The sequence below is a fragment of the Falco punctatus genome (genome assembly GCF_963210335.1).
Source record: "Falco punctatus genome assembly, chromosome: 11".
Lineage (NCBI taxonomy): Eukaryota > Metazoa > Chordata > Aves > Falconiformes > Falconidae > Falco > Falco punctatus.
In genome coordinates this window covers 18805588-18832895 of record NC_137591.1, presented here as the reverse complement: position 1 = coordinate 18832895, position 27308 = coordinate 18805588, and the positions used below count along the sequence as shown (strand labels likewise).

General features: G+C 39.9%; 1 protein-coding gene across 2 annotated transcripts; it reads right to left on the bottom strand.

The window, feature by feature from the left end:
* Positions 1–7120: 7120 nt before the first annotated feature.
* Positions 7121–26775, bottom strand: CDC7 (cell division cycle 7). Of its 2 annotated transcripts, none has more exons than XM_080406511.1 (12): positions 26672–26775; positions 24198–24303; positions 20448–20534; positions 18425–18560; positions 17680–17773; positions 17455–17597; positions 15346–15592; positions 14667–14762; positions 13652–13830; positions 12354–12436; positions 9304–9453; positions 7121–8307 (listed from the first exon to the last, which is right to left on the bottom strand). In XM_080406511.1, the coding sequence occupies exons 2-12, from the start codon at positions 24289–24291 to the stop codon at positions 7931–7933; spliced, it is 1686 nt and encodes a 561-aa protein (XP_080262637.1). In that variant the 5' UTR covers positions 24292–24303; positions 26672–26775; the 3' UTR covers positions 7121–7930. The 2 variants fall into 2 exon arrangements, with proteins under 2 accessions (XP_080262637.1, XP_080262638.1); XM_080406512.1 differs by having other exon boundaries at positions 20448–20531.
* Positions 26776–27308: the final 533 nt, after the last annotated feature.

Genomic DNA, 27308 nt, shown 5'->3' with positions numbered 1-27308 from the left:
AAGTTTGGAAGAGTTGTTGAAGATCCCTCCTGTGCTTAGATCTGGTATACTGAATTACCTGTTGTAAATGTGATAAACTCATTTTGGGGAAGTGGAATGTAGAAGTCAAAGGAGTGGGGTGGGAGGGAAACACCTTTTGCTTATTGCTATTAGAAAGTCTTAGTTGTGAAGCAAGGAAAATAAGGCTTAACAAAAAATGGTGTTTCTGTTAACAGACCAACAGGAAGATCTCCCTCCATCTGAGTGGGAGGATGGTAATGACTTGTTACAGTTTGTTTGATGGGAATTGGAATTTATTGTGGTATCTGGTAGCATCCATCTTTCAGTTCTTTGTCTGTTTTGATAAGGAAAAAATCCTGGGCTGCTGTATCCAGCTCCATTCCTCCTGATAAATAAGCTGCATATCTTTAAAAGCCATCTGTTACGCTCTGTTTGTCAGTTTTATAAACTAGAAAAGATTAGCGGGAAGAGAAAGGGAGGGTTGCTGCCTGCGCTGTGCGCGGGGCCCGATGGCGTCAGGGAGGCGGCCGCTCCCGCTGAGCGGGCAGGGGGGCGGGGGGGGCACCCCACCCGGGCACTTCCCCGCTGCTGCCTCCCCACCTGCAGCTCCTGCCGCAAAACCCTGCGTGCGTGGCTCCAGGCGTGATGAAATGCTCACGTCTGGCACTGTGATGCCCTGTGGTCGGGGTAGCTGCTGGAGCTGATCTGGGCCAATGTGAACTGCTGAAGAATGACTTCTTCTGCTGGGCTGTAAGTGGTGCCCTGGAGGAGCTGCCTGCCTGGTAACCAGCACCTCCAGAACCCGCGGCCAGGCCCATGAGCTGCCCCTGCCCCCAGCACTGAAACTAGCAGAGGTAGCTCAGCACTACATCCCCGCTTTGCTCCATCCCTTCCTTAGGAGGCTTCCAGAAAGCAATGGGCATGGGATGCCTCCATCCAGGCACATCAAGCCAAGAGAATGAGCACAGCCTTCTAGAGCTGACCTACACCAGCCTCAGCACCTGACGGTGCTTTTTGAAACACGCATGCACACATGAATGAGGCCATGATGTCATCTCAGGGCACTGCTGATGGGACTTGTCCTGTTCTCTGAGATCTGAGCGCTCCCTTCCCACTGTCTATAATGATTGCAGGTGTGTTTCTTGTGTTGCCTGAATTTTTCTTTTGATCTTTTATTTAATGTAGTCCCAGTTTTTACAGAAGCCTTTTTCATCATTTCCAGTAAAATCATGAGGAGGAATTATTTTCCAAACTCCAGGTTGTTGCACTGGAAGATACAAAATAGACCTGCTAAGATTAACCCAAACAACATGCACTTGGCTGAATCATGGCATTGAATCTCTCCCCTGGATATTTTGAGGCTTCTTTGAACATTGCAAATTAGCATTTCACTTTAGGCTGATACTAGCAATAGGGGATGAGTGACATTAATATTTGAAAGTTGAGTGGTAAATCTAATTTTCGGGTTTGCACACCAAAGCTCAGCATGACATAGAGATGTTGTAGCTACAATTTAAACGTGTGCATTTCATGGCCCTGACATACAAATATTACAGGGTTAAAACCAGTGAGTTGTCAGCACAGTGGTATGGCTACCACCTGTGATAATTAGTACACGATAGAGCAAAACAATATGATCCCACAAAGTGTGATTATGGTCAGTCAGCATTTGAAAAATAATTGGTTTGGTAATTTTAATTTTTTACCTCAGTTTTTACTGGGAGGCTGTAGGCAGAGGGAAGCATGTCCAGATTACACTCTCATCTCCAGGGATCAATATGTAGTCCTAAAGGTGGTGGGAGAGCAGGAGCTGTGGGGTTCAGCAGCAATCAGCTGAAGTGGCACAGTAACGTCCTACCAAATCCATTAGGACCCAAAATGGCTAGAAGCAGTAGGTTTTATTAATCAGTTTTATGTGCTCTATGAAATTTGTAGGTGGTGAATCTTCATGGGAGTGTTTCAAAGAAAAGCCCTAGATTAAGTCTCATTTTATAAGCTCTGAAAGAAGGCCAGGGAAGGCAGTTCTGGAGCACTGTTGGTCCAGTATATTTTCATCCATGTCCAAAATAATTTACCAAGGATTCTGCAGGCCTTGTTTTGCTGGCTGTTAGGAGATTTACCGTATCTAATGCATCAAATTAATTGAATCATTGTTTTTTAGCAAATGAAAAGCAATGCAATCAGGAGATAACTCCAACCTCCCTCCCCTCCCAGAACCGGCTGCCTGTAAGTGAATATTCCAGAATACTGTGATTTTTACAAAGACAAGTGGGGTAAATACCTATAAATTCAAACTACATACTGTTTTTTCATGAAGCAACTGTAATGAACGTGACTCAAATTACAGAGCTAGTTGCAAGCAGACGCGCAATGGAAAACATATGGCAGATTGCACATGTGAAGGATCCCAGCAGGCGATAACTGCTTTGCTATAAGCTGTGTGCACAACAGTTCTGTGCTGTGATGAACTGTGCATGGTAAACTACCCTAGTTCAGCCCACTGAACAAAAAGCACTAAAGGAACAAAAAGATCCCTGATCTGAGGCTTGTACCCCCCCGCAGTAAGTCAGCTATCATAGTCCCCTCACTTCTGGGGTGCAGCCCCAGGAGTAGCTAAGGCATCTCTTGGGAGCGGGCTGGCAATCAGAAGGCAGAATAATTTGGAGGGAGTTTTGAAAGCAACTTTGAAACAAATTTTGTAGCAGAATACCAATCTGGTGGAGGAAAAAGACACTGATCTGTTTACAGAAGCAAGAAAAAGGCTGGCTACAGCATTTTGTGTCCTCTCAGTTCAGTGTTACTGTCTCACTTCAGCACTTTCCTCCAGTGCAAGTCAGACGTGCGTAGACCTATAGTAGAAATTTCAGCAGAAGTTAGACTTCCTCTTTCATTTGAAATTGGTATGCCCAGATCAGATAAGACTCCAGAAAAGACAAATTAAATACTACAGAAAACTAGAATTTTTTACCTACACCACCAAGTCCAAGTGAGGGGTATTGATAAGGAAACAGGGATCGTCGAAACAAGCAAATGGGCAGCAGAACAGAAGCAGTACTCGAGAGGACTTGTAGGACACTTGGAAATGGAAATAAGTGGTGGTTTGCATTTAATGCACAGTAATATTCAAAGCAGCAAAAGAATCATTAAGGACAAATGCCTTCTAGCAACACAGAGAGTTGATCCTGATCTAGTAGGATTGGGGGGGGGGAGGTGCTGAGAGAAACCAGGCATGGAAAGTATGAGAGAGATTTTATCAATAAGCTGCCTTCTGCTAGACATGACCTGTGGCATTCATTAAACCGAATTATATAACCTTTCTTCATAAAAAGTTAATTTTCTTCAAATATTCCAACTGTTAGCTACACCCCTATCTCTTCACATTAAGAAGTAAAACTGATTATGCATTATTTGTTACAAGTAATTTGTTTATGCCATATAAAAGAAATTGATGGAATGGATACTTTAGGTAGAACACTTCTTGGCACTAGTATTTTTGCAACAAAGGCGTAATTAGGGCTTAGATTAAAATCTGCCTCTTCTGAAAACCGTGGAAGAACTTTGTGCAAGAAAGCAAATAACATGTAACAAAACCACCCTCTTCCCTGCCATGTCCCCAAGGAGGATTTAAGTCTTTCCAGAAATGCAATGACCAATACTCTGGGGATATTCAGGAATGCTTATAGTGGTTAGTTTTTAACATGATACAATAAAGCATTGTATAGGGATAATATTCCTGCAGCACCAAAGGACACAAAAGTAAAAAGGGCCGAGTCATGGAGAGGCAGAATTAAGAGTACAACAGGCACATTTGAAAACCCTTGGTTACCTGGGTTATGCTGTACCTTCCTGATGCAACATACCCGATTTACTGGAACCTCAACTCAGTGGTACCTGAATTTTTTTGTTACCAGAGTAATAAAACTCTATATGCTGGCCTTTATAAGCATATGATCAAAAAGAGTATCCATTTTCCACCCACTGTGTGCAGGCTGCCAATTTAAATATTTACTAGCCCTTGAACTGGCCAGAAAGGAACACAGCAGCAGAAAGGGGTATGAACTGCATACATACTACCACCAAACTGGTACATGTTCTGTTTTCTGGAAAAAGTACAAGAAGAATTTGAAGTGAACATGCTGTGGCTCCACTAATAGAAAAATTCACTATGTGTTTTTTTTTAAAAAAAATACAAAAACCAGAAAACACCAGCCCCCAAAAGACCCATTTACAACTATGCTGCATTAAGAATATTGCTTGAGTAATGTCTCAGAGAATTGTCCTTGCTATAAGCCTACCCACTAAGATATATTGTTTCATTATAGGATAGGCATTCATGAAGCCATTAAGTATTAATTTCCTTTAAAATGCTGCTGTTCTATTAAATGCCTTCAATGGTTAGTCATTTTGTCCCTATAGCCAAAGTGTCTTTGAAATGCGGTGATAAATTGAACAAATGGGAGAAAGCTGGCTTTTTACTTGTGTTTTCTTGTGCGCTCTGTCTTCAGCAGGTACAAAAATTTCAGGTGTGCCCTGCTAAACACACTTTCTTTAACATGTCTTCTAATTCAGAAGACCATACCTCTTCATCCCCAACAAATATTTGAGGCAAGCTCCAAAGATATTTTTTCTTTGTGTTTTGCTGACTAGTAGAATGTTATGGTCCAGAAAGATGCTAGGAAAATAAATCATCTTTGTAAGGGCAGAATTTTTTTGCTTGGCAGTCATATCCAAAATAAGATATTTCACTAGGCAGAACAGATTACAAAGCCCACCATAAATTTGATGAGCGTTTTATTGTGCAAAACCACAATGAAGTGATTGCTAGGTTAGCCGTGTCACAGGCACCCTGGAATTAAAATCTTCATGTTCTACCTAAGGTCCAACATAGCTCCTGACCGTAGGAACTTGGCTGGATATTGGGCAGTTATGGAAACACTTTAGGATCCCATCACGCTTCATGGCCTCAAGAGGCCATGCAAGGATTCAGAGGAGCCTTTTGCACCTGCACAGGAAGCCTTGGCTGCATATTGGTTCCACGTTGCTTTTACTTTCTGGAGAGCAGAGAGTATTAAACTCTAGATAAGGCAAGTACATAAAATAAGCAGGATACTGAATATTCTGACAGAATATCGATGTCCCATTTACTTTCTTATCCACATAGCAATTTGCTTTGAATAAACACCTCATTGAGTCCAATGTGTTAAAGTGATAGGACTACAAAACTGAATAGAATTTAGAATTTCATTTATCCCTGATTATTAGTATTATCCAAGAAAAACTGTTGCTGTTTTGCAGGTGTTTCCTCAGGTACTCTTAATAAGATGCCATCCTGTTTTCTAATTATCATTTACAACCAGGAAAAATATGAACTTAATGCCACAATTTCCTCACCTAGTCTGGCTTGGTAGTGAGAATTAGCTAGTCTTCCTTATACTAGATACACAGATGTAGTTAGATTTGTTCTCAGGATTCTGGCTATCAGTTTCTCTTAATTTTTCCAAGTCCATACTGTTTTTTGCTGCCATTTTTTGTTTCTTTCCAATTTATTAATATCCTTGTCACAGCATGGTGTCCAGAACTTAACAGTAATCCGGCTGCAGCCTCACAACTGCTGAACATGTGTTGCAGCAATGTCATTTCTGTGCAGTTTCTTCTAATTGCAGCTCTCATGGTAGGAGTTTCACATTCAGTTTACAAACATCTCAAATCATGTAATTAAACTTTAAAGGAATATTGGTATTTGGCTCTTACCTACGACTTTAAGAGATACTTAGAACCACAGAAAAGCAGAAAACTCAGTGGCAACCACTGCTCAGGTCCAGTGTTTTCTCAATATTTTACTTAGTTTCCCCTCTCATTTTTTTCCCCCTCAGTATGAGCCCATTTTATTTGACATTTTACTTGTTTTCATTCTTTTGTGGAGTGCTACAAAAAGTACTTCATAAGCATATATTTGTTCAAACACATTGTTCACTTTAACCTTCTCCTACAAGAAAATTCTCCAGGTTTTAAAAAAATAGCTATCTCGAAGGAGTAACAATGTGTTCTTCTAGCTTGTCATGGACTATATTGAGCTTAGAACTGTTCCTGTACAGAGTTTTATTTACACTTCATGTTTTGGTAAAAACACCATTAGCAATGGTTTTCCTCTTTGGGCTATTAAACTTATGCAGTGGTTAATTGTCGTAGTGCCTGCTGCAAGGAGCTGCTCACTGCTGTGGTTAGCAGGAAAGCTTGAAAAGCTGAAGTAGTTCAGAAAGTTCACAATAGATGGCTGACACATTTTTGCTTGTTGTCAGCTAGTGCTCTCACAAGACCATAGCGTAAGTGGACGTAGGAGGAAACAATACAGCTGCAGACACTGGCAGACAGCATTGCTTGCCAAATTTGGCCACAGTTCCTTTAGATAAATAATTTCTCAGTGACATGCTGTGTTGAAATTATATAAACAGCAAAAATTACTAAGACCTGGGCCCCAGGGTTTTGTGGGTTTCAAGGATTTCTGCAATCAATATTCTGACATCTGCAAATATTTTTCTCTAACAGCTGATGCCAGGAACAGAGCAACATTACCATCACTTTCTATGTATTCAAGCTTTTTAATATATTGAAAAAATGTCTTTTCAGCCCCAGCCCTGGTCAGGACCTTTGCATTATCATGACTACCAGCTCATACGAGAAGGCTTATACAAAAGTTATCAAAGCAGCAATCTTTTCTCAGAACTGCTTGTAGCCTCTTACAGCAACAACTCCATTAGCATTTCAAGAAATGTACATGGAAAAACACTGTATTAAGTTTCAGTCTCCAGAATTATCAAGGGTTTTAACTTCTGTTGAACATAACGTACATTTACATTCAATGTGCAAAGGGTTAGAGGTTATTAAGGTTGTTTTTCCTACTCAGACCAGACAATAGCTAGCTTCTAACTCTGTGGTAAGACTTCCTTGATAATTAAGATACTTCACTATGACAGTCATATACACTAGAGCTATCTGAGAAATGTTTTCCATCACTGAGGAATTTATGCAGGAAGCAAATGTGCATAATTCTTTGTGAACAGAAACATCCCACAGGAAAACCTTACCTGACTAATTTTTGTAGAAGCACCTCTAGACAATCTTCTGAAGTTATAAAAACAAATCCTTTATTTAACAGATACTCTTTAAAAAAAAAAATCAGTTTCCATAACAGCAATCAAACCTCTGCATGTCACACAAGATATTCTTAAGGCAGTAGTTAGTGAATAGTGACAGTTACCCATGGCACTGAGGAAACATAGGCTATGCAAAATGTGTAACTGCATTTATTACTGTTGCATAAGTAGGAAAGACCAGACAGGAATAAAAAAAAGTGCTTTTGAAACAGCTATACTTTTCTTTTGATGATATAAGCTCCAGCACCTGGCCCCTCCTCTAGCAACGCTCCCAAAGTAATACTGGTCTCTGAAAATAGCCTGAACAAAATTAACACACTTTGTTCTATTTTCAGTCCCCCATGTACTCATCAAGAACATACCCAACTATGGAAAAAAAAGTCTCTCAAGCACTTTCTTATTTCAGTCGTACCTTAAGGCAAACTTGTAAATTTTAAGGGAATATCTCAAGAAATATGCATACAGCTTGTGAAACTCTTTCTTTGTAGTTTTTGATCAAAGCTAACCTTCTCAGAGAACAGGTATGCACAGCAATAACCCCTCAGAAGTGTATTAGGGTAAGTCCATGCTAGCAATGTTTATGTAATTTTTACATCTGCAAGTATTTCTTTAAACTGACATTTTCAGTCCAACTGTACAAGAAAAAATTTCAGTAGTTCCGTGCAGTGTGACGGTATTTCAATGAGTGTAAATGTTGATGGCAACAAGGTACAACTACCTCAGTACCTGATTCTCACATAAAACATATGAAAGCAATAATAGAATATGGTATATTCTCAGTGTCTCATGTCTTTAAAAAAAGGATGCAGCAAAGCCTCTTTTGCAGTTATTCTTGTTGCAGGGTTTAAGTCTAGTAGCTTATCAAGTAGGTCATAGGCTTCATCAGGAACCTGATCCCATCCTTTCATGTCTGTTGCCTTCATTTCCAAAGCACCATCACCTTCCTGAAAGCTCTTTAAGTGCTGAATTTTTTTCCCAAGTGTCTCAGGAGCACATGAGTTGTCTACTGTAACTGGCAAAGCTGTGTCATTTACAGACTGGCTGGGCACTTCACTCTCGGACCTCTCACAGCTGCTATTTGTTCCTCTCAGCCTCTCACAGAGGGTTCTTAAGTTTTGTGCTGGGACAACTTGAGTACACAGAATTGATTTACCTAGAAAAAAAAAATTACAGTAAGTGACATTATACTTTCTATTCAACTGTAACTTCTAAGTTTGTTTCAGAGAAACTTCATGTCTTGGAAGTGTAACCAGCATTAAAAAAAACCAACAAAGCAAGCCTGTCAAACACCAAATGCAACCCCTGCGGCTCCTCCACACCAGCCATGTTTTACAGCAGTAGCCCCAGCAAGTCAGGACAATAGTCTCAGTCCTGCTCAGAACAAATCTGTTTGAGTTTGTTCATGAAGTTAGGTAGTGACAGGTTGTCACCCCTCCACACACACCATCTCTTTGCATTTCACTGTGATTTTAACAGAACTGAAGAAAATTATATACCCTGATTTTTACACCTTTGGAGAATGAAGACTGATGCTGTCAGTTACACTTCCAGGTAGCAAGTGCTGCAGCATTTGGCCGGTGAACAATTAGGGGAATGCTTATTTCATGGGTTTGTGTTCTGTGGTGGTTTTGTTTTTTCAAGCCAGCCTTCTGTTGTTTTGGGGGGTTTCTTTGGGTTTTTTTGTTGTTTTTTCTTCACTAGCCCTTCTGGCTGGGGTGGGAGTGGCAGCTTAGGGAGCAAGATTTACATCATTTAACTATTAAGTCATACTGACTTAAGCCTCCAGAGCAAATTTTGCAGAAATAGAAACACTGCCTCAAGAATTCTAACCAAATGCCAGTAGAAAACATTTAGTTGGTATATTTCACCTCAAGTGGCCCTGACTTAGTGAAAGGAAGTTGACAGGTTGGGAAACCTACAGCACAAACTAGAAAACATAAAAAATACAAAACTTTCTTAAAACTCTGTATATATAGACTAATACTTTTACTGTTTTATATGCAAAAAGTGTGATTTACATCCAAAATTACTCCAAAACCTAAATTTTATATATATATATTTTAAAAAATCATAGATTGTAAGTCACTGCACTGAACAGCAGACCAAGCATACATTTTTCCCCTTTTCCTCATAATTAAGTTTTGCATACCAAAAGTTTTAGCAGCCTGAATGGTTTCTCTGGATCCACGAACAGTCATGATTTGTGCCAAAGCAGTTAAATCATCACTTGCTTTGTAAAATGGATACCGTTCACTGAGCAGGGAAAGGAATATGATTCCCGCAGACCACATGTCAATTGCTGCAATTGAAAGAAAACTTAGTAATAACTAAATGCATGACTTAATCACAAACAAAATCACAACTTTCTTTAAAAAGAAAATATGACCTGAAAAGTTTCTATCAGAATAACTTATGTTCTGAAGTACTGACTTCGGTCACATAGATAACACTTCAGCAAACAGTGGAAATTACTATAATTAGACTGAAGAATAATTTCCTGCTTTGATGCAGAAGGAGTGTTTAAGCTTTTCCATAGAATTTCTCATATGAGTAATTCCATTAACTTGCTAAACTTAAAGTGTACCAAAACAATGTTTGAGGTTGTTATAATCAGGAAGATGAGAGGGGGCGAAGAACTGGCTAGTTTTGATACTTGTTTGCCTCATATAAAGAAAACCTGATACGAGGATCATAAATAAATAAAAAAATCACAAATAAATGCAAATCAAATTTTTCTGGGACTGAAGGTGCCATAGATAGATAGGCAGTTCTAAAACCTTTATCTTACTATGAACTTTGTTCCTCTCCAATATGAAATCACTTGACAAGACAGCCAGTTTAAGAACTGTAATAGTTAGAAGTTATTCATCACTTTCATTGCGTTATGAAGAGTACAGAGAGTACTCTGGGGAGAGACGCCAAAGCATGATGGAAACTTTAATACTGAAAGTTATGAGAATACCTGTCTGCCATAATTTTTTGGCTCACTAAGGTGTACATTTTGAGAGATGGCAAGGAAAGTGAAGGAGAGAGTTTGAAGGATTCTCAAACTTTAAAGAGAAAAATTGACAGTTGGGAAATAAACCCATAGTTTACTTTTTTTGATTAAAAAAGTAGTAAAATAGGCAGTAATTAATTTGGACAGTTTAGTTAGAAACACTATTAGCACACAAATTTGGGGAAAAAAGTAATAATCTGGCTTCAGTTGCAAAACCAGATTTTAAGTCTTTCATTAAAAAAAAAGTTAATCATTTGGCACAATTTACAGTGGAAAAATTTTATATCATCTTCATAGTTTCTGTAAAAAAGTTTTCGTATTACTGTATCACTGTTGAAAACATCATACTATCTGTTTGAGGTGTCATGCATCATCCTGACCATGTGGTTGGGAAAGCTGGAGTCATCAAGGTCAGGACCTTTAAAAAAAGTTTAATTACTTAACTCTTGCTGAAATTAATATACATTATATATCTGAATGGCTAATAAATCCTAGTCCTACAATTCTGGTAGGGCCAGGATCATCAGCAGACTGCAAGATCCTGTGCAATGGCATCAAGATCATGATTCCTGGCTATGCTTTTGTCTAGTGCTATCCAACTAGTGAGGCAGACCAAGGAAAGGGAAGCAGAGGGACAAACCAAGTTAAAGTGTAACTGGACCCATATCGCATCAGCTTGGGAGTTTAGGGAGTTTATTCCCTGCCCTGTGAACCTGGGTCAGGTGCACTAAGGTAGCTCTGGATAGTCAGCTGGATCCAGCTGGTAACTTGGTCTCAGCACAGACACCAGACCTAGCAGTAAGACTGGCAGGAATACAAGGTGACTGCAGCAGTCCCAGATGGACATCGACAAGAAGATACATTAGTTCAAATGCAACAATCTCATCAACATTAGTATTAGTCTGTCCAGTTCTAATTAAGACCTTTGTTGAAATACTCCAGGAGCTCAGCACCACTGACTCAGTACTTCTAGGGCTGTCTGTGCCACACCTAGAGGTTTCCAAATTTACCCTTATTTTCTGTAATCCTCCTCTCCATTACCCTAGAGAATGAAAATCGTCTAAAAGCATATTTGGACACACCAACATGTGTCCAAGCTTTCCTAGGTATGTCTTCTCTCTGCCTAAATTCTGTCTAGACAGATTCAGAGATTGTCTAAACTTGTCCTGGATTTCTGGATGTCTTCTAGCCCATAAAGCTGGCTGTTACAGCATAGGCACAGTAACTCCAAACAGGCTGCCATACACCTTGAAATCCCAGTTATACCACAGTAGAGATGTTGTTTCAAATAACATTAAACTATCTAGGGATAAGCTGATCAAATATATTGTTAAATCTGAGTGTGTACACACAACTAAGTACTGAAAATTGACTATTTTCTCAAAAGCTATTCAGCAAAAAAGTGGCGAAGAACTTATTTTAAATCCAATTTTTGAGGACATTTTTATTTATCCACCTTTTTCATAAGTCAAAATTCCTGGTCATACACCAAATGTTTAACTTTGCTTTTACTGGTCCTCCATTCTCCAGGGTAGGCACAACCTCTCCCATCCTATTGCATCAGCTAATGCATTAACCATCCCTCTGCTCTGCCCTCATATTTACCCCGACTCCTGAAACTTACTACTTCAGTATTTTTAACCCTGAAAAATTAAAAATGTATTAAGATAAAAGACACTCACAGACCAGCTATTTCAAGCACTAGCAAAAAAGGAAAAACTCTGGATCAACACTTTCAAAAATGTATTTGCAATTCTACCACTAAATATATGCCTGCTATGACAGCAAACTATGTGACATTCTGTCTAGAAAAGTCTAAAGTATGTCCCCTCCCCAAGATTTATTCAAAATTTTACTTGAATAAATAAGCCAATAAGACAAGAAAATTGACAAAAATGACAGCTTCACTTCCTTTTAACACACACTGTATTCAACTCCTGCATACGGCACTATCCCTCAAATGAAATTAATAAAGACATATTCAAATTTCAAACACAGGGAAAATATCCCTAACTTGGTTTTACTCTGAATAGTAAACTTTTAATTAAAATCAGGAAATGCTTGTTAAGTCTTTGAAGGGATAATAAAATTAATTTCACATCTAAACAAAAATTCTCCCATAAAAAAGACAACATAATACACATAAATGAGAAGGGTCAAAAAGTGAAGAAAGCCTTTAGTTTCAGTCTGTTGTGCAGTACCTGTGGTCTGAGTGGGGCACTTTGTTAATACTTCTGGTGCTCTAAATCCAGGTGTCCCTGCTCTGGGAGCAACTTGCTGACACCTTATAGCAAGAGACAAACATGTTTAGAATATAAAAGTTGATAAATAAGTTCTAATAATAATAATAATGCTTAGTATTATTTTTAGAATATACTTGTGAGAGTTGTGTAAACAGCCTTAACCCTGCCTTATTCAAGTTTTATGTAAGTTTAAACCATCTTATAATTATCTAGCATGAAATTATGTTGCACAAGGTAACAGCCTTGCTATATTATCGATTGTATTATTATATTTTATTATCTAGCATAAAGTAATACCCCAGAAATACTTATTGCATACTTCACTCAATTACCTTTTTTAGTTTCAAACAACAGCAGCATCACTTTTGCTAAAGGCTTGTTTTTACAGGGAACTGTAAAGTTGAGAGTCATTAACCAAAGGCAAAAAATGCACCAGATTCTTAAATGTGGATGCTCTGGCTTTGTATTAGTCCACAGCAAACTAATGTTCACTATTTCTGAGTGTTGAAAAGAATTTAATTTTCATTATTAACTAAGACGTATGGGATTATCATTATACAAAAAAAAATTCCAGAGCTTTCTTGTGTGGCTTAAAGTGCCTTCCTTCTATGGGCCACTTATCTTTTGAGTTTGGCAAATTACTTATGTTTCATTTTTCTTAAATGAAGTTGACATCACCATATTTTGACAGGCTGGAAAGAGAGGGACCCCACAGTTCCATGACTATGCCTAGAAAGCAGAATTCTCTGCATTACTCTGTGTTCCTTAATGTGTCAATAAATGGCAATAGTAGATTACAACTGCAAAGGGATGGAGTTGAACTGTGTTAAGATTCTCTGGCCTGTCTGTTATTGAAACTTAAACATTATTTTTCAAATGAAAAAATACAAAACAGTCATGTTTCCAGAATCCAAACCTGGCATAATTTAGGCCTATTAGATAACTACTAATGACAGATTGATGTATTGCCATCTTTAAGTGTTGTAATTAACTAAGTAATCTTCTACAACACATGTAGATAATTAAAAACAACAGAAATTCATTAACATTGAATCTTGCTGCAGAGAGCAGTGAACCAATTATTTCATGAATTCCATGAATTATTCTTGTTTAAAAAGAGCATACTCAGCATTTTAAGGGTTGCACAGAATAAATGCTATTTTTCACCTACTAAATCAGCTGTCCAGTAAATCTAAGTTTCTGACCTTGCCTGACAGCATAGCAGACAATTTTACAACATTATCAAAGCTAATTACCTTGAAAGGCAAACACTGCAAACTCTGTCCGTTGCATAACAGTCACAGGTCAGGTTTGAGGGACAACCACCGGCAGCTCTCCTGGCTGCCCCATTGCTCACTGTTTTGGTAGAAATAGTCTTCTTCTTTGTTACTAACTTCCTAGATGAAACATCTATCACCTTTGATTGTTTTATGAGCTGCAACATAGATATTTTAGAGAAGGTGACATATTTAAGAAGCTTCCCTTTACATATAGATAGGCCAGTTCCTAAAATACTCAGACTGAACAAGTGCTCATGAGCAAAAAGCTGCTATTTTAGAATAGAAGATAGCAAACCTTTAACATTATCACCTCTATAAAACAGACACTGGAGCTTTCTAAATACCCTGATCTTCTCCCCTTCCCCTCTGGAAAACATACTTCAGTGTTTATTAAAAAACAATATACATTAGATATTCTGAAGCTACAAGACAAGTATTTTTCAAGTTAGTATAACGTTTCAAGAAATCTTTTGGTTTAACATGAGAATAAAAAAAAAGGTGTATGAAATGCCACAGCAACACATAGGTACTAAGTCTAATTCTACAATAAAACGATTGCTGTTGGCCAAACGCCTTAATGTAGCTCGGGCTTCCCCCTTGTCATATTAAATACTAAGCACAAAAAATACAGAAAAATATTTATTACAAGTTTTATCTCCAGCTTCAACTGCAAAGTAAAAGAAAAAAAGACATTTCACAAGCTAAGTGTATCTTTGTTGCACAGATACACATGTAGGAAAAAGATTTATTTAGCATACAACCAAGATCAGCTAGGGAGACAGCTACATAACCAGTTCTTTTAAGAGTTTAAAAAAGGACTGAAACAGAAATGAAAAATTATTTGAGCCTTTCAGGAAAACCACACTTAATCTGCTCAAAAACTTCTAGTCCCAAATCATCCTGGAGTAGTGTCCAGTCTTACAGAACAACCAGTTCTATAATTTTTCAAATATGTAAAAGATTGCTCTTACTGATGAGTCATACTTCTTACTTTTGTACTTGAGTTCTCCTGGTATGTAGAACTATAGACATTGAAATTCCTCTCCCCAAAGACAGAGCGCTGGGCAGAATGGTGCACAGAATCCTCCTACAATACCAACAAAAAGGACAATAAAGATCCTACCTAACACAGTCAGCTGGATACTGACAGTTCAAAAAAAAAATTGTGAAGTGACAGAAAACAAGAACAGCTGCATGCTAAGTCATTTTCAGGCATCAGTTTACCATGGATGAAGAAGAGACTGTCTAGACAGAACAGCAAACATGCTTACAAAACAAATCACACCTCAGAAGTGCCCCAAGACAATCCGAACATCATCTCTACTGCATTTGTTATGCAATTAAGTAAACATACATTAATAATTATTGGCTTGGGAAGGAGTTCCATGGTAATGTCACTTAAAAAAAAAAAGATTTAAGGCTGTCTAAATAGTAACCCATGCTAGGGTTTTATACAGCCTTTGGCACTGTATTGTATCCAACAGATAATGAATGATGCCAATAGGGGTACATAAAATTAGCCACTTTGACATGAAAGCTGTGATCCTGTGCATGCATCAGGGCCCTTGCAAGACACCCACGCACAGCTTTTGTTCCAGTGTTACATCTCCCCCTGTTGGATGAAGTAATACATTAAACATAAAACAGTATTGATGAAAAAGACTGAGAACCTTTCCTCCTCTTGCTTGTTTACTCTGTATTTTTGGAAGTGAGCCGGACCTTTTATCAGCTGCTTTTGAGGCTGACTGTTGAGCCTCTTTAGGTCCTGCGACACTGACAGAAACCCCGTTTCCCAAAGCTATGGTGGGATTATTTTGCGGGCAACTTCCCTGCTGGTCTTCAGAATGGGCTGTTTTGAGAAGTTCGATTTTTGTATCAGGGGTTCCTTGTGCCAAACCAAAATCTACCAAGGCATACCTGAAAGAGACAAATCTAGAATCAGGAGTCACAAAGTATCCATCAATCAGTTCAACTTACTATTCATTAATTGCTTACTTATGTATCTTTCACATTTAACTCAATATGTTGCTTATCTGTACTGTTGCCAGCATCACAGCCCTATTTTCCTCCTTCTCCTCCTCTTGTCCCATCTTACTTACCCCCCAATGTGTTTACCCTATACCCATCTTATTTCACTGTTTATTGTCCCAAAACCTTCTCAAGTGCATACTTTCTCCAATGGTTAAAAAAATATTCCCAGCAATTCCTTTCTGGGGTTCTTCTAATCCTACAGGTCCAAACCTTCACCCAGTGGTCAAGTACAAGTGACTTGACCCTTGCAGGATTCCCATGGGCAGAGCACAAATGTAGCAACGAAGACAGACAAGCCTAACAATGCTGAGAGTTTTGCCAGACTTCAAGCAATACTCTTGGAATTTACTTAGTCTTCAAACAGGTAAGACTACATTAGCTCACGCTTCAGATCTGTCTTTAAAAGAATGATCTTTTTGCTACAGCCAGTACAGAGCCAATCCACCTGTCTCTGGGTCTCAGACAAACTCAGCTCCACAGCCTCCACACCCAAAGCAGCAATTAAGGGTCAAAAATGCTGAAAGAGCAAAACAACAATACAAATTCATTTTGACAAATTGAAAAAGAAAACCAAATACCAAAACCACACCACCAGTACTTCTCAAATTTTTAAGCTGCTTGTTTGGCAAAATATAATCAAATCTCCCCTACAAACTTCCAGTGAATAGTATCATTTAGTTTGGGAAAGACCGTTAAGACAACCAAGTCCAACTGTTAACGCAGCACTGCCAAGTCCCACTAAACCATCTCCCTGAGCACGACATCTATGTGTCTTTTAAACACCCCGAGGGATGGTGACTCAACTGCTTCCCGGGCAGCCTGTTCCAATGCTTGACCACCCTTTCTGTAAAAAAAACAAAGTTTTCCTAATACCCAGTCTAAACCTCCCCTGGTCCAGCTTGCAACTGTTTTCTCTTGTCCCATCCCTCATTACTTGGGTGAAGAGACCGACACCCACCTCACTACAACCTCTTTGGAGGCAGTTGTAGAAAGCAGTAATATCCCCCCTGAGCCTCCTTTTCTCCAGGCTGAACACCCCCAGTTCCCTCAGCCGCTCCTCATAAGACTTGTGCTCCAGACCCTTCCCCAGCTTTGTTGTTCTCCGGACACGCTCCAGCACCTCAGTCTCAGCTGCGCCTAGCACACCGCTCACCCATACAGCCATAGGGCTGCCGGCACTGGAACTGTACCTTACTCTACCCATTTCAGCTCTTTACAAAAAAGCAGTACCTCACTTTTTACAGTCTTTAAACATTATAACTTGCAGGCAAAAAACCCAGCCCTACTAGTTATAAAGGTGAATTCAATGTAAGGCGAGAACAGCCCAAATCCAGCTATCTTTTCTGTATCAGTTTTACTCTATGCACAAGTAAAAATTTACAAGTATCAGTTTATGCACCACAAGTCACTATTAAATTTCTTATTTAAAAAATACTGACTTTTATTTTTCCCATTCTTATTCAAAAATATAGTACTTTTACTCAATAGTAAATTCTTCATTTTTTTTTTCAGGTACTTGTCACCCCATGAGGCAGATATTATATTGTATGGAAAAACAAAATTCTTTCCCTCCTCAAATCCCTAAGCACAGAAATACAAAAACCCAAATCTTCTTCAGCTTTATTACTTAAGCACATGTTATGCAGATGGAAGGGAAAAAAAAATATCTAAAAATCTAATTTGACTCTGTTCTGCCAAGGCACGCCTCCCCAGATGACATCACCGTGCAGTCAGCTGGACAGACTTACTCTTTTAGCTGCCTGTTGTAGAGGAAGTTACTGGGCTTGACGTCACGGTGAACAATACCAAAGTGATGAATGCGCCTCAACGCTTTAAACAGATTAAACATGTATTCCCTCACTTCTTCAAAGGAAAGAGAATTCAAGATGTCCTGAAAGGTTATTTGGATACTGTAATTAGGTAACTGTTTTTAATTAAAAAGTTCTACTACACATAAAAAGTCTGGGACTCACCAAGAAGGATTCATGTTCCAGATAAGGCATAACAATAACCACATGATCATTTTTCCTAAAGCAGTATTTAACTCCCATAACGTTATCTTGTCCCCTAGACGAAAAGTAACGTAACTGAATAAAGAGCAGAAGATTGATGCTTATTTTCTTTTATTTCTTAAAAGCTTCAGTCAGGCTTTTCTTTTATAATCTGATTTATATTTTGACAGTAGTCTTATCAGCGGTCAGTAATTACGTTGTTGCCACTCACTGCTATGTTCCATCTGAGTTCCGCAATTTGCAATGAGCGCTCCACGGATTGTGGGGCCGTGGCTTGTGGTTACTGCTGTAATTAAATGTAGGACCTAACCTTCATGATACTGATTACTATAAGAAGGTACTATTCAGCACACCTGGCAATGAGAATTCATTCTTAAAACCACATTTTCTGACGAAGAGATTATTTTTTCACTTTCATTATTTGCATTTCAGAACTGGATTTTTTATCATAGAGATACATCATAGAACTTCTCAGATGGAAAATGCAGAACCATCCACAAACTGAGACTAGTGGAAAAGGGCATCCATTACAGGTAAGACACTCCATTTCCTATTTGCTCTTGATAAAAAGAATACACATTTCTGTGGTTAAAAAAAAAAGCAGACGAAGTGTCAAAACTTTAAATAAATAAATAAAGAACAGTGAGAACAATGAACAATGTTCAGCAGTTTAGTCAAGACAACCATAATTTTTTTGTTTATGTACCCTGCTACTGTGAGGCACTGAAGCTCAGCAGCAATTCGCAGAGGGTGGCTGGTTGGAAGCAAGTGTTTCAGAGCCATTTTTTCCTCATGTCCTGTCTGTAGCTGTGCTGTGGCCAAGTAAACAGAACTAAAAGTACCTGTAAAGAAGGGAGGAAAGCACTGTCTTCAGCATTTTTAATTAGGTCAATTCAGATTTTTAAAGTAGTGATCTTACTGTTCACAATGCTGCAGTACACTTGATACTACATCAAAAGCAGATTCTGGAAGAGAAAAATGCAGTTCCTTTTTTCTGCTACTCAAGTCAGTGGTCTTGTATACAAGTTTTTTATGTCAGTAAAAAATGCAAATGTAACACTGTCTAACTTGCCTGGGACACAGAGCTCTCTCTGAATGTAGATCTCCTATCTTTGATTTGCTTTCTTGTTTAGGTAGCTTGCTTTCATCTGACATATAACTCTTCTCTCCCTACAATGTAAGTGGGCTATATAATGCTAATCTGGAAAGCACTGCCTTTACTATTCAACGCACTTCTGAAATTGCTTTCTTTCTCTTAATTCTGCTACCTTATCTACAAAGTAAGGCTTCTCACATGATATGTAACTTTACTATTTGTCTGCCCAGAGCATTACTACATAGACAGAACACGAAAGATTCATTTGAAAAAGGGAGCATGCAGACTATATGATACACTTAACCCACCCACCTCAATTTAAGGGTATTATAATATACCTCTTGGGGGTTAATTTATCCTAATGATCCAAAATATCTGAACATACAAGTTGAAGCATTCTTCCATATGAATAAACAGTGCAAATCACTTTTGACTACATTTTAAGTGTTGCATTTGCATCATGCTAATTCAGCAGTCTGTAAGTGCGCCTACATACATCAAAATGGCAGCAAAACCACTAAATACTTCTTGCAGTCATAACAACAACAAAAAAAAAAATCTAGAGTCCCATACATTCAGTAGAATTGATTATAGCAACAAAGGGTTACCAAGTTCACCTAAGACATTATTTTTAGTGGTGAGAACTGCTAAAGCAGAAGTGCCTCCAGAGTGGAATCCCAAGTTGGGGCTTGTTTTCTCAATGCTGCAGAACTGCAAGTGGCCTTTTTTAAAAGCGCTGGTTGCTCCCATGAGCAAAATCAGAGTGCTATTCCTAACCAGCAATTCTGTTTAATTACACTATCTCTTTTTATAACAGGCAGAACTCCTTTTTGTTTTTAAAATTGTGTATTGCTGTGGTAAATGGAGCTGGGATTTTGGGGAGGGCTCTTTTTTTTTTTGAGGCAAAAACTTTTAGCCATCTAGCCTGCCATCACAGGTATTCCACCACAGAACAGCCATAAAACAATCAGCTTCTCATCAACACCTTTGTTTAAAAGTGTGGCATGTCACAAAGCATTTCAAAGATCAAACCTTTTTGTGCACCAAAAAGTGCTGAAATCCTACACTCAGAAGCACCTAAGAATCTATTTATAGTCACATCTAACATTTATTGAGGGTATCTGTTGAAGGTAAGGTATATACAAGTGTTCTAGAATGTGATACCGTGTGTCTTAATTTATGCTTTTTTAATAATATAGCTATAATCGTTCAGTTTCCTCCTCCAATTCTGCCCACCCAGTTTCAGTGGGAACAAAGCCAACTTAAGGAACCCCAGTTAAATATGTCAAAATGCAGCTGCATATAAATAGATTCCTTGTGTAAAAGAGAAACAGAATGGAGTGTTAAGACCTATTTACTTGAATCTACCTCAAAAATTTTTAGTTGTCAAAACTAGAATGCTAGTTTTCGAAAGGCTTTCATATACCAGATCTTCAATGAAATATCTTGAAAAGGCCCCTAATTAACAAACCTATAAGCTCAAAAACATACCAGAATTCCTACAGAGACCAAGCAGTAAATCCAAAAGGCATCTGGCTTAAATTGCATATATTGTGATCTTAGGATTTATACCTTTTAAGTTAGAAATACCAAAAGAAATCCAAGTCTAAGCACACTAAAATAAAACATTTACCTTCTCCAATTTTTTCCTTAATTTTGAACACATTCACAAGCTGTGGCACTGCTTCATAAAGCTTTTCTATATCTTTTTTTATTCCTGCTGTGGAAAGAATGGGGAAAATGTTAGGAATTTTATTGCTTGATACAATATCTGACCTATATTTGAGATCACTAATCACACTTCATAGGACTATGAATTCACATAAACACAGGACAAAACAGCAGACTGGTAGCTATCCCTGCTGCCATTACCATCTGCAAATTTGATATTATTGTTCTTCATCACACTCCCTCATAAGCTGCAGCATTTAATTTTATTTTTTTTTTAACTTATCTGCCACTTAGCAGTTCCTGAGAGGGTAAAAAAGCCTTCTGGGTAGTAAAATATCAGATTACAGCTGACTGATAAATGTTTTCATGAGATTTGTGTTGTCAATTTCATAAGACACAACTATAATAGTTGTTTCTGTAAGCACAGGAGCATATCCATTGGATACAAGTCAAAAATGTAGGAAAATATTTTTTTAAAAGATCAATAATGCAATCTTTCACACTATTACTTAAAATAGTAAACACCAAAAATGTTTGCTCTGCATTTAAGTCGCTGCACTTTGTGCTGTGATCACTAGATGGCATGACAAGGATGTTGTACTGTATTATTTTTTAAAAAATGACAGCTTTCCATTCAGTTTATGAATCCTTGTAGTTTAAGTGCTCTCTGTACTCTATGTGAGAACTCTGTTTGAAGCTATGAAGTGTGTAGAGTCTGTGACTAATTTCTGTAAAGCAGGGGTGAAGAATATTTTATTAGAAGAACTAAGCACAAAGTGGTATTTGGAAAGTCAATCAAATAGAAGAAAAAAGTATAAGTTTTTCAGCCTAAAAATAAATAATAAATTAAATTTAACATAAATATACCAATTGTATTGTATACATAAAAATACACTATGTTTTACCAGGACAGTAAGTCATATGCAATGAGAATTATTTTCAAAATATCACCAATATGCCAGAAAAAGTATGGATTAGAATCCATCCCCAACCTTTTATGTTAGCTCACTTTATAGAGCAACAAAATCTGAAGTCTGCCTAAAGAACACTTTCTTCCTGGTAAAAGCTCAATAAATTAGTTGGCAATTCAAGGTACAGCTAACTTTTGGTTATAGAGGTGTTTTTTATTTAAAAAATTTATTAGAAACCAACATACTAAAAATACTTTTGAGAACTGAAGCCTGCTGCCTCTCTTACTACCCATTTACTTATTTTTTTTCCTTTAAACTGCCCCCTCTGTTTCTCCAAGTTATTTTGTTTTAAGTCATTTCAGGGGCAATATTTCAGGATCTATGCTACACACCAAACCCACTAACATTCTTTTAAGATACATTTGATCAACAAATACAAGTAAAAGGTTAATCAGTTTTGCTAGAAATCATATTTTAAAACTTTAAAAATATCCTAGGATAAAAATGAACACATTTGTACTAATAGTCAAGATGTACAGGACCCTGTGTCTAATAATCCCCGAAGAGGCTAAAGAAAATCGGTCAACTGTACAGTTATTCTGGTTATTCCCCAATTTTACAGAGCCAGATTAAGTTAAACACCTTAAAAAGTAAGAAATTGAAAATTTGAGGAATCAGCTCATTTTCCTGTCATTATAGTAAAAATTTGTGTTAAAAATAACACTAAAAATTTGAGAAGTTACTACATAATGTTTTTAATTGATAGCATTCATATCGCCCATGTGCTCAGAACTTTAAGAAATTTACCTATGATTGCTGTAATTCTTGTTGTTTTGTCACTAAAGAATTGATGATAAAAAGAAAGTGGTATTGCCAGCTACTTTGCACAGCAGTTTTGACTTTTTTTACAGAAATGCTTATGCCGAGACATTCAGGAAAGCTTTCTGAAATCTTCACAAAATACAGGAAGGGGAAAGGCTGGCATTTGCACTATGTTCCATTTTTCCCAGGAATACTCAAAGATGTTAAGAGATGAAACCTCACAACAGAATTATGAAGAACTTAATATCAAAATGTTATCGCATCACTGAAAGACATAGGCATTTCCCCTCAGGAAGATAATCCTGCTATTGGGTTCCGAAACATCCTGCATAAACATCATCCCAAGAGGTCAGCAGCCACAGGACAGAGCTAGAAAATTGTTTCCAACAGTCATATAGTTTTAACAGGCCCTGTTAAGCAACACTGTTTAGAAAACTAGAATGTTTAGTTTGGTATCTAACCTGTTTTGTTCCAATACTTGCATTTTACTCTGACTTCTGAAGAGAGTTGCTTAAGCTTCAGGTTTTATTGAAAAAAAAAATATATATATATATACACATACTGACAGTAACTTTACAACATCAAATTTGCACTGGAATTTCTCCACTGAAGTTGCTCAGTTAGGAAAAAAAGGACTTTGGCAAAAAGAAGTTCTAACAAGGATGCAAAAGACACATCTTCTTAAGACTTTGGAAAATGACAAATTTCTACTACAAAACCATATCAGGTTTTGGGTTTTTTTGTTCCACCAAGCTAACATTCCTAAGGCAGATACTAGCAGTCATGAAAAGCTCTCTCAATACCTGCTCTAGAGAACAGAATCTTTCAAATACTGTTTTGCCTGACACTGAATTCAGGCTCCTGCCTGGACAAAGTTCACAGCTGTCGGAGCACTAACAGCTGGGTGACCCAGGCTGCAGATCCGAGGGCAGAGCAGTGCCTACCAAGGGGACAGAGAGCGTTTAGTAATTCAGCACAGCTTCTTGTACGACAGATCCCAAAGAGGGCCAGAAACAGCCAGTGACTGTCCTTGTTGAGAGACAGCAATATAAACATAATCTGTTTTCCTCCTGGAGGTCTGAATCCCCAGGTGGGTATAGAGAACACAGCCATAGTACCGTCAGCGTATAGTAACATAACAATATCCAACATTTTCTGTGAGCAGATTTTAAAGTAATTTTTTTACTTCCTAGAATGAAAAGCATTTGTAAAGCAAGACGATTAAACGTTGTTCTGCATCACTATATAATTTTGGACACGAATGTGCAGGGGACTAATAGAGCACGATCTACTTCTAGGAAAATCAGTATCCATTAATATATATAAGCTGACTGACCATCCACAGTTACCGAGCAAGCATTGTACAGAAGGTCCAGGTTGAAGTACGTTCACAAAGAGACCCAAAAACGAGCAACAAAACCACTATAAGAACACATGTTCTTAGTTCAGCTTCTCTGGCAAGAGCAAGGAGACTGTTTTCATGCGCACTGACACATGTAAAGATATTGAAGGATAAACTGGTGATTATAACAAATATATAATTTCTAAAATATTTTATAAAATTATTATATTATATACACTTTTATTATCGCAAAATTATTATATATATTTATATATATAAATATATAGCAATATTATAGCAAAAAATCTAATTTCTGCGTACTTGTCTGGTCAGAGAATGTTATTCTCAAGGACTGCCTTTTTTGAATTCTGGTATCTTCTTATAACATATTCTGTACTAAATAAAGAGTAGGATTAGCGAACTCTGACAAACTACTGCTGCTTAAGTTTTGCAATGCACAAAAACGAGGAATAAACTTAAAATCAAAAGCCACCTCAAATGTTTTCATTTCATTATTTCTTTATACAGTAGGATCGTATACAGAAAGGCTTACAGCTGATTCTGAAACTTTCTGAAGCGATGAAGAAGCATGTCAGCAACAAAAGGTAAAGTTAGCAATCCCTATTTTAGCACGTACCTGAAAGCTTGCTGTTCTGCTCATGCTTCCCACAGAAGTCTTCAGCCTGATGAGGGTGCTGTTCATCATAGTGAGACTTCAACACTGTCTCCATCACAAAACAAACCTGAAATAAAAAAAAACCCCAAGACTCTGAGGACTAGTTCTGGACATCTGGGGGAACAAGCATATCCGGTAAGACACTTCCTGGCCCTGCACTCAGTTTCTGTGATGAGATTTAGGGAATCTGAGGTGAGGAGTTCCTCTTCCTACCTAAAACAAAGTGTCACCCCTCATCCCAGAGCAAAACTAAATCTGTAAACCCACTCTCTCTCTGGCAAGAGGAAAAAAGGGGGAAGGGAATGAAGACTGCAGGATAAGCTTAGACACAAGTGATTTTCTTTCATCTCTTGTGTGTTTCCTCATTCACATTAAAGCATTAAATTTTCCCTGAAGTTTGCTTTGAAAAGCCAGGAACTGATGCACGCAGAAATAGCTGTATTGCGTACTACAACACCTGTACAAAGACAGAAAACCTGAAAGAAATTGTAAGCGGTGTGTGTGTGGGGGGGGGTCTTCTCAATATAGGAGATTTCTCTTTCTTCTAGGTAAGATCAACAAAAGGCATAATTATTTGTTGCCCTCCACCCATGACAAGAAACAATAGTACATGCTTATTCTGAAATGCCTCTTCCCAAATCTTGGAGACGCTAAATAAAACTGTAAATTAGTAAAGTATACTCATATTGTACAATCAAAAAAACCCTGATAATCCTATTTCTTGTGGAAATGAAAGGCAGGGAGACCCAGGGCAGGATAACCAGTGATAAGTGAGCCTGGAACCACCACCTCTTACAGTCGCCCAACACTAGTTCCATTCAAAGATCTTCCTTGCTTGTAACTTTGGCAAGCCTTCGAAGTTCTGGCTAAACTTTTCCACACAGGAGAAACATAATCTGAAAAACTTCAAGTGAAAGGATTCATCTGTTTCAGCACTGGAGCTAGAAATATATTTTGCCCCCAAAGAATTCAAGCTACTTTTAGTCTGTCATCCTCATGCAACAGACTCTTTTTTTTTTTTCTTTTAAGGGAGCTTTGCTGGAGTGGGATTTGGAAACTAATTGAATGAGATTAGAGATATTCCTAGTCTCTTAGAGGGAGAACTCCCTCTGGTAATGCTAAGTAGGCTGATAAACCTGTTCCAAACCTGAAATAACATGGCCTTATTAACAAAATTAGGAGGGCAAATTAACGCAGACATCCCCCACCGTTCGCCATGGCCTACTTGCTCTGCTTCAGCCCCACACCAGCTCCAGCTCTAGGCTCTTCCAGCTTAAGGCTTGCCACACCTTGTTTGGGAAAATAAAATTAACATTTCTGTCTGCTCGTAAATGGCATGGGAAGATGCTCATGGCTCGCTGGCCATGAGGGGGGTGAAAGGGGCTCAATAACTTGGGGTACTGTTTCCATTCATTTATGTTGAATACACAAGCTGCTATCTGCAGAACTGAGTACCTTGAATTTTTGAGTATGTTTAAAAATGGTTTACCAATTTGGAAGTGGCCTCAACAGTTATAAAGTAAAACATCAAACAAAGCTTGATTCAGTTGGATATTTAGTTTTCACATTAAAGCATGCTCAAAAGACACCAGTAGAGATAAATTAAGAGGAAGACCAAAATGACCCGTTTCAGCTGAACTTTCTGGCAGTGAAATCCAATTAAAAAAAAAAAACCAAACACCCAAACAAGAAGAACATGAACATCCTCCAGAATATCAAAGTAAAGAAAATAAAATAATAATTAAAAAAAGACCAAGAGCAGACAGCAACAGATTCAAACAGCCCACAGTTTCAGGGTCTTCCCAGTCGGGTGCGTGAGCCTCGCACGCAGGAGTTAGCGGCACTGCTGCGGGACCGCAGCTAACGCGGCGCTGCCGGCCCCGCACGGCCCCCGCAGCGGGACCCCGCGGGGAGCTCGGCGCGCCGAGGACAGGGCTGGCCGCGCTGCCTGCGCGCCCGCACGTACGGAGAGCGGCTGCCGCGGCCGGGTGGCCCCGCAGCGAGCCGGTGCGCTGCGAGCACACGGCACAGCGTCCCGGACAGGGGCGAGCCGCGCACCGAACCCGTGCACCCGCCGGCAGTGCGGGGCCGAGGGGGGCGCTGGCACCCGGCCGCCTCCGCGGGGCGCCCCGCCAACAACCCCCACGGCGGCGCGGCTCAACCGCGGCCCGCGGAACGGCGGAGCTGCCGGCCGGCGGGAGCGGAGCGGGCCTGCCCCGCCGCCAGGGGCCGCCCCTCAGCCCCGCATGCCCACGGCCAGGCCGCCCCCGCGGGGCCTCCCCACGGACGAGCAGGCCGCGCCGCGCCGGGCCGGGCCGCCCTCGTCGCGCGGAGGGGCAGCGCGGCGGGACGCCCCGGGGCAGCCCCAGCCGCGGCACGGGAGGGGGCGAGGGGGCCGCGGGCGGGCACGGCCGGGGACTCGCGCGGGGACTCACGCGGGACGCGGGCGGACGCGGGCTGCCGCGCGGCGCCGCGGTTTTGCCTGCTGCCGCCTTTCGCCGACCGGCTCCCCGCCACCAATCCCGGCCCTCGGCGGAAGCCGCGGCCCCGGCCAATAGGGCCGTCGGCCGGAGGAGCGAGCGCTGCTATTGGCCGGCCGGCGCGGGGAGGCCCGCCCAGAGCGGCGGGCGCGGGGCGTTCGGCGGGGCCGGCTGCGGCCGGGGGGGGCGCGGCGGGGGGTGCGGGCCGGGCCGGGCCATTGGCCCTTAACGCGCGTCGTGCGGGGGCGGGCGGCGCTGGGCCGGGCGATGCGAGGCCGCGGGGGTCGCAGCCCCGGGCGGGGTGGCGCTGGGGCCCGCGGGGCGGCCCGTCGCTGTCCCCGGGGACCGCAGGCGCCGCGCTGCCGTGTCACCCGGGGGCGCGGCAAAAGGCACCGCGTGGGGCAAAGGTAAGACCGAACCCGCGTCTCGGCTCTGTCAGCGCCGCAGCGCGGCCCAGCCGTGAGCAGGCCTGGGGAAGGAGAGCACCGGGGCTGTGGCCTGCTCCTGTTTAAAGCAGTTGGTCTTTACCGGAGCCAGCGCAGTTGCATGTTTGTAAATAACATAATTCAGTGCTTTTAGTCTGTTATCCATT

Coding starts and splice junctions, on each gene's coding strand:
- CDC7 (XM_080406511.1), bottom strand. CDS start 24,291: ATGGAGACAGTGTTGAAGTCTCACTATGATGAACAGCACCCTCATCAG. Junction 18,561..20,447: donor TAAGGAAAAAATTGGAGAAG/GTAAATGTTTTA, acceptor CCTTCTTTACAG/GTACTTTTAGTTCTGTTTAC. Junction 13,831..14,666: donor AGGAGAACTCAAGTACAAAA/GTAAGAAGTATG, acceptor TCTATGTTGCAG/CTCATAAAACAATCAAAGGT.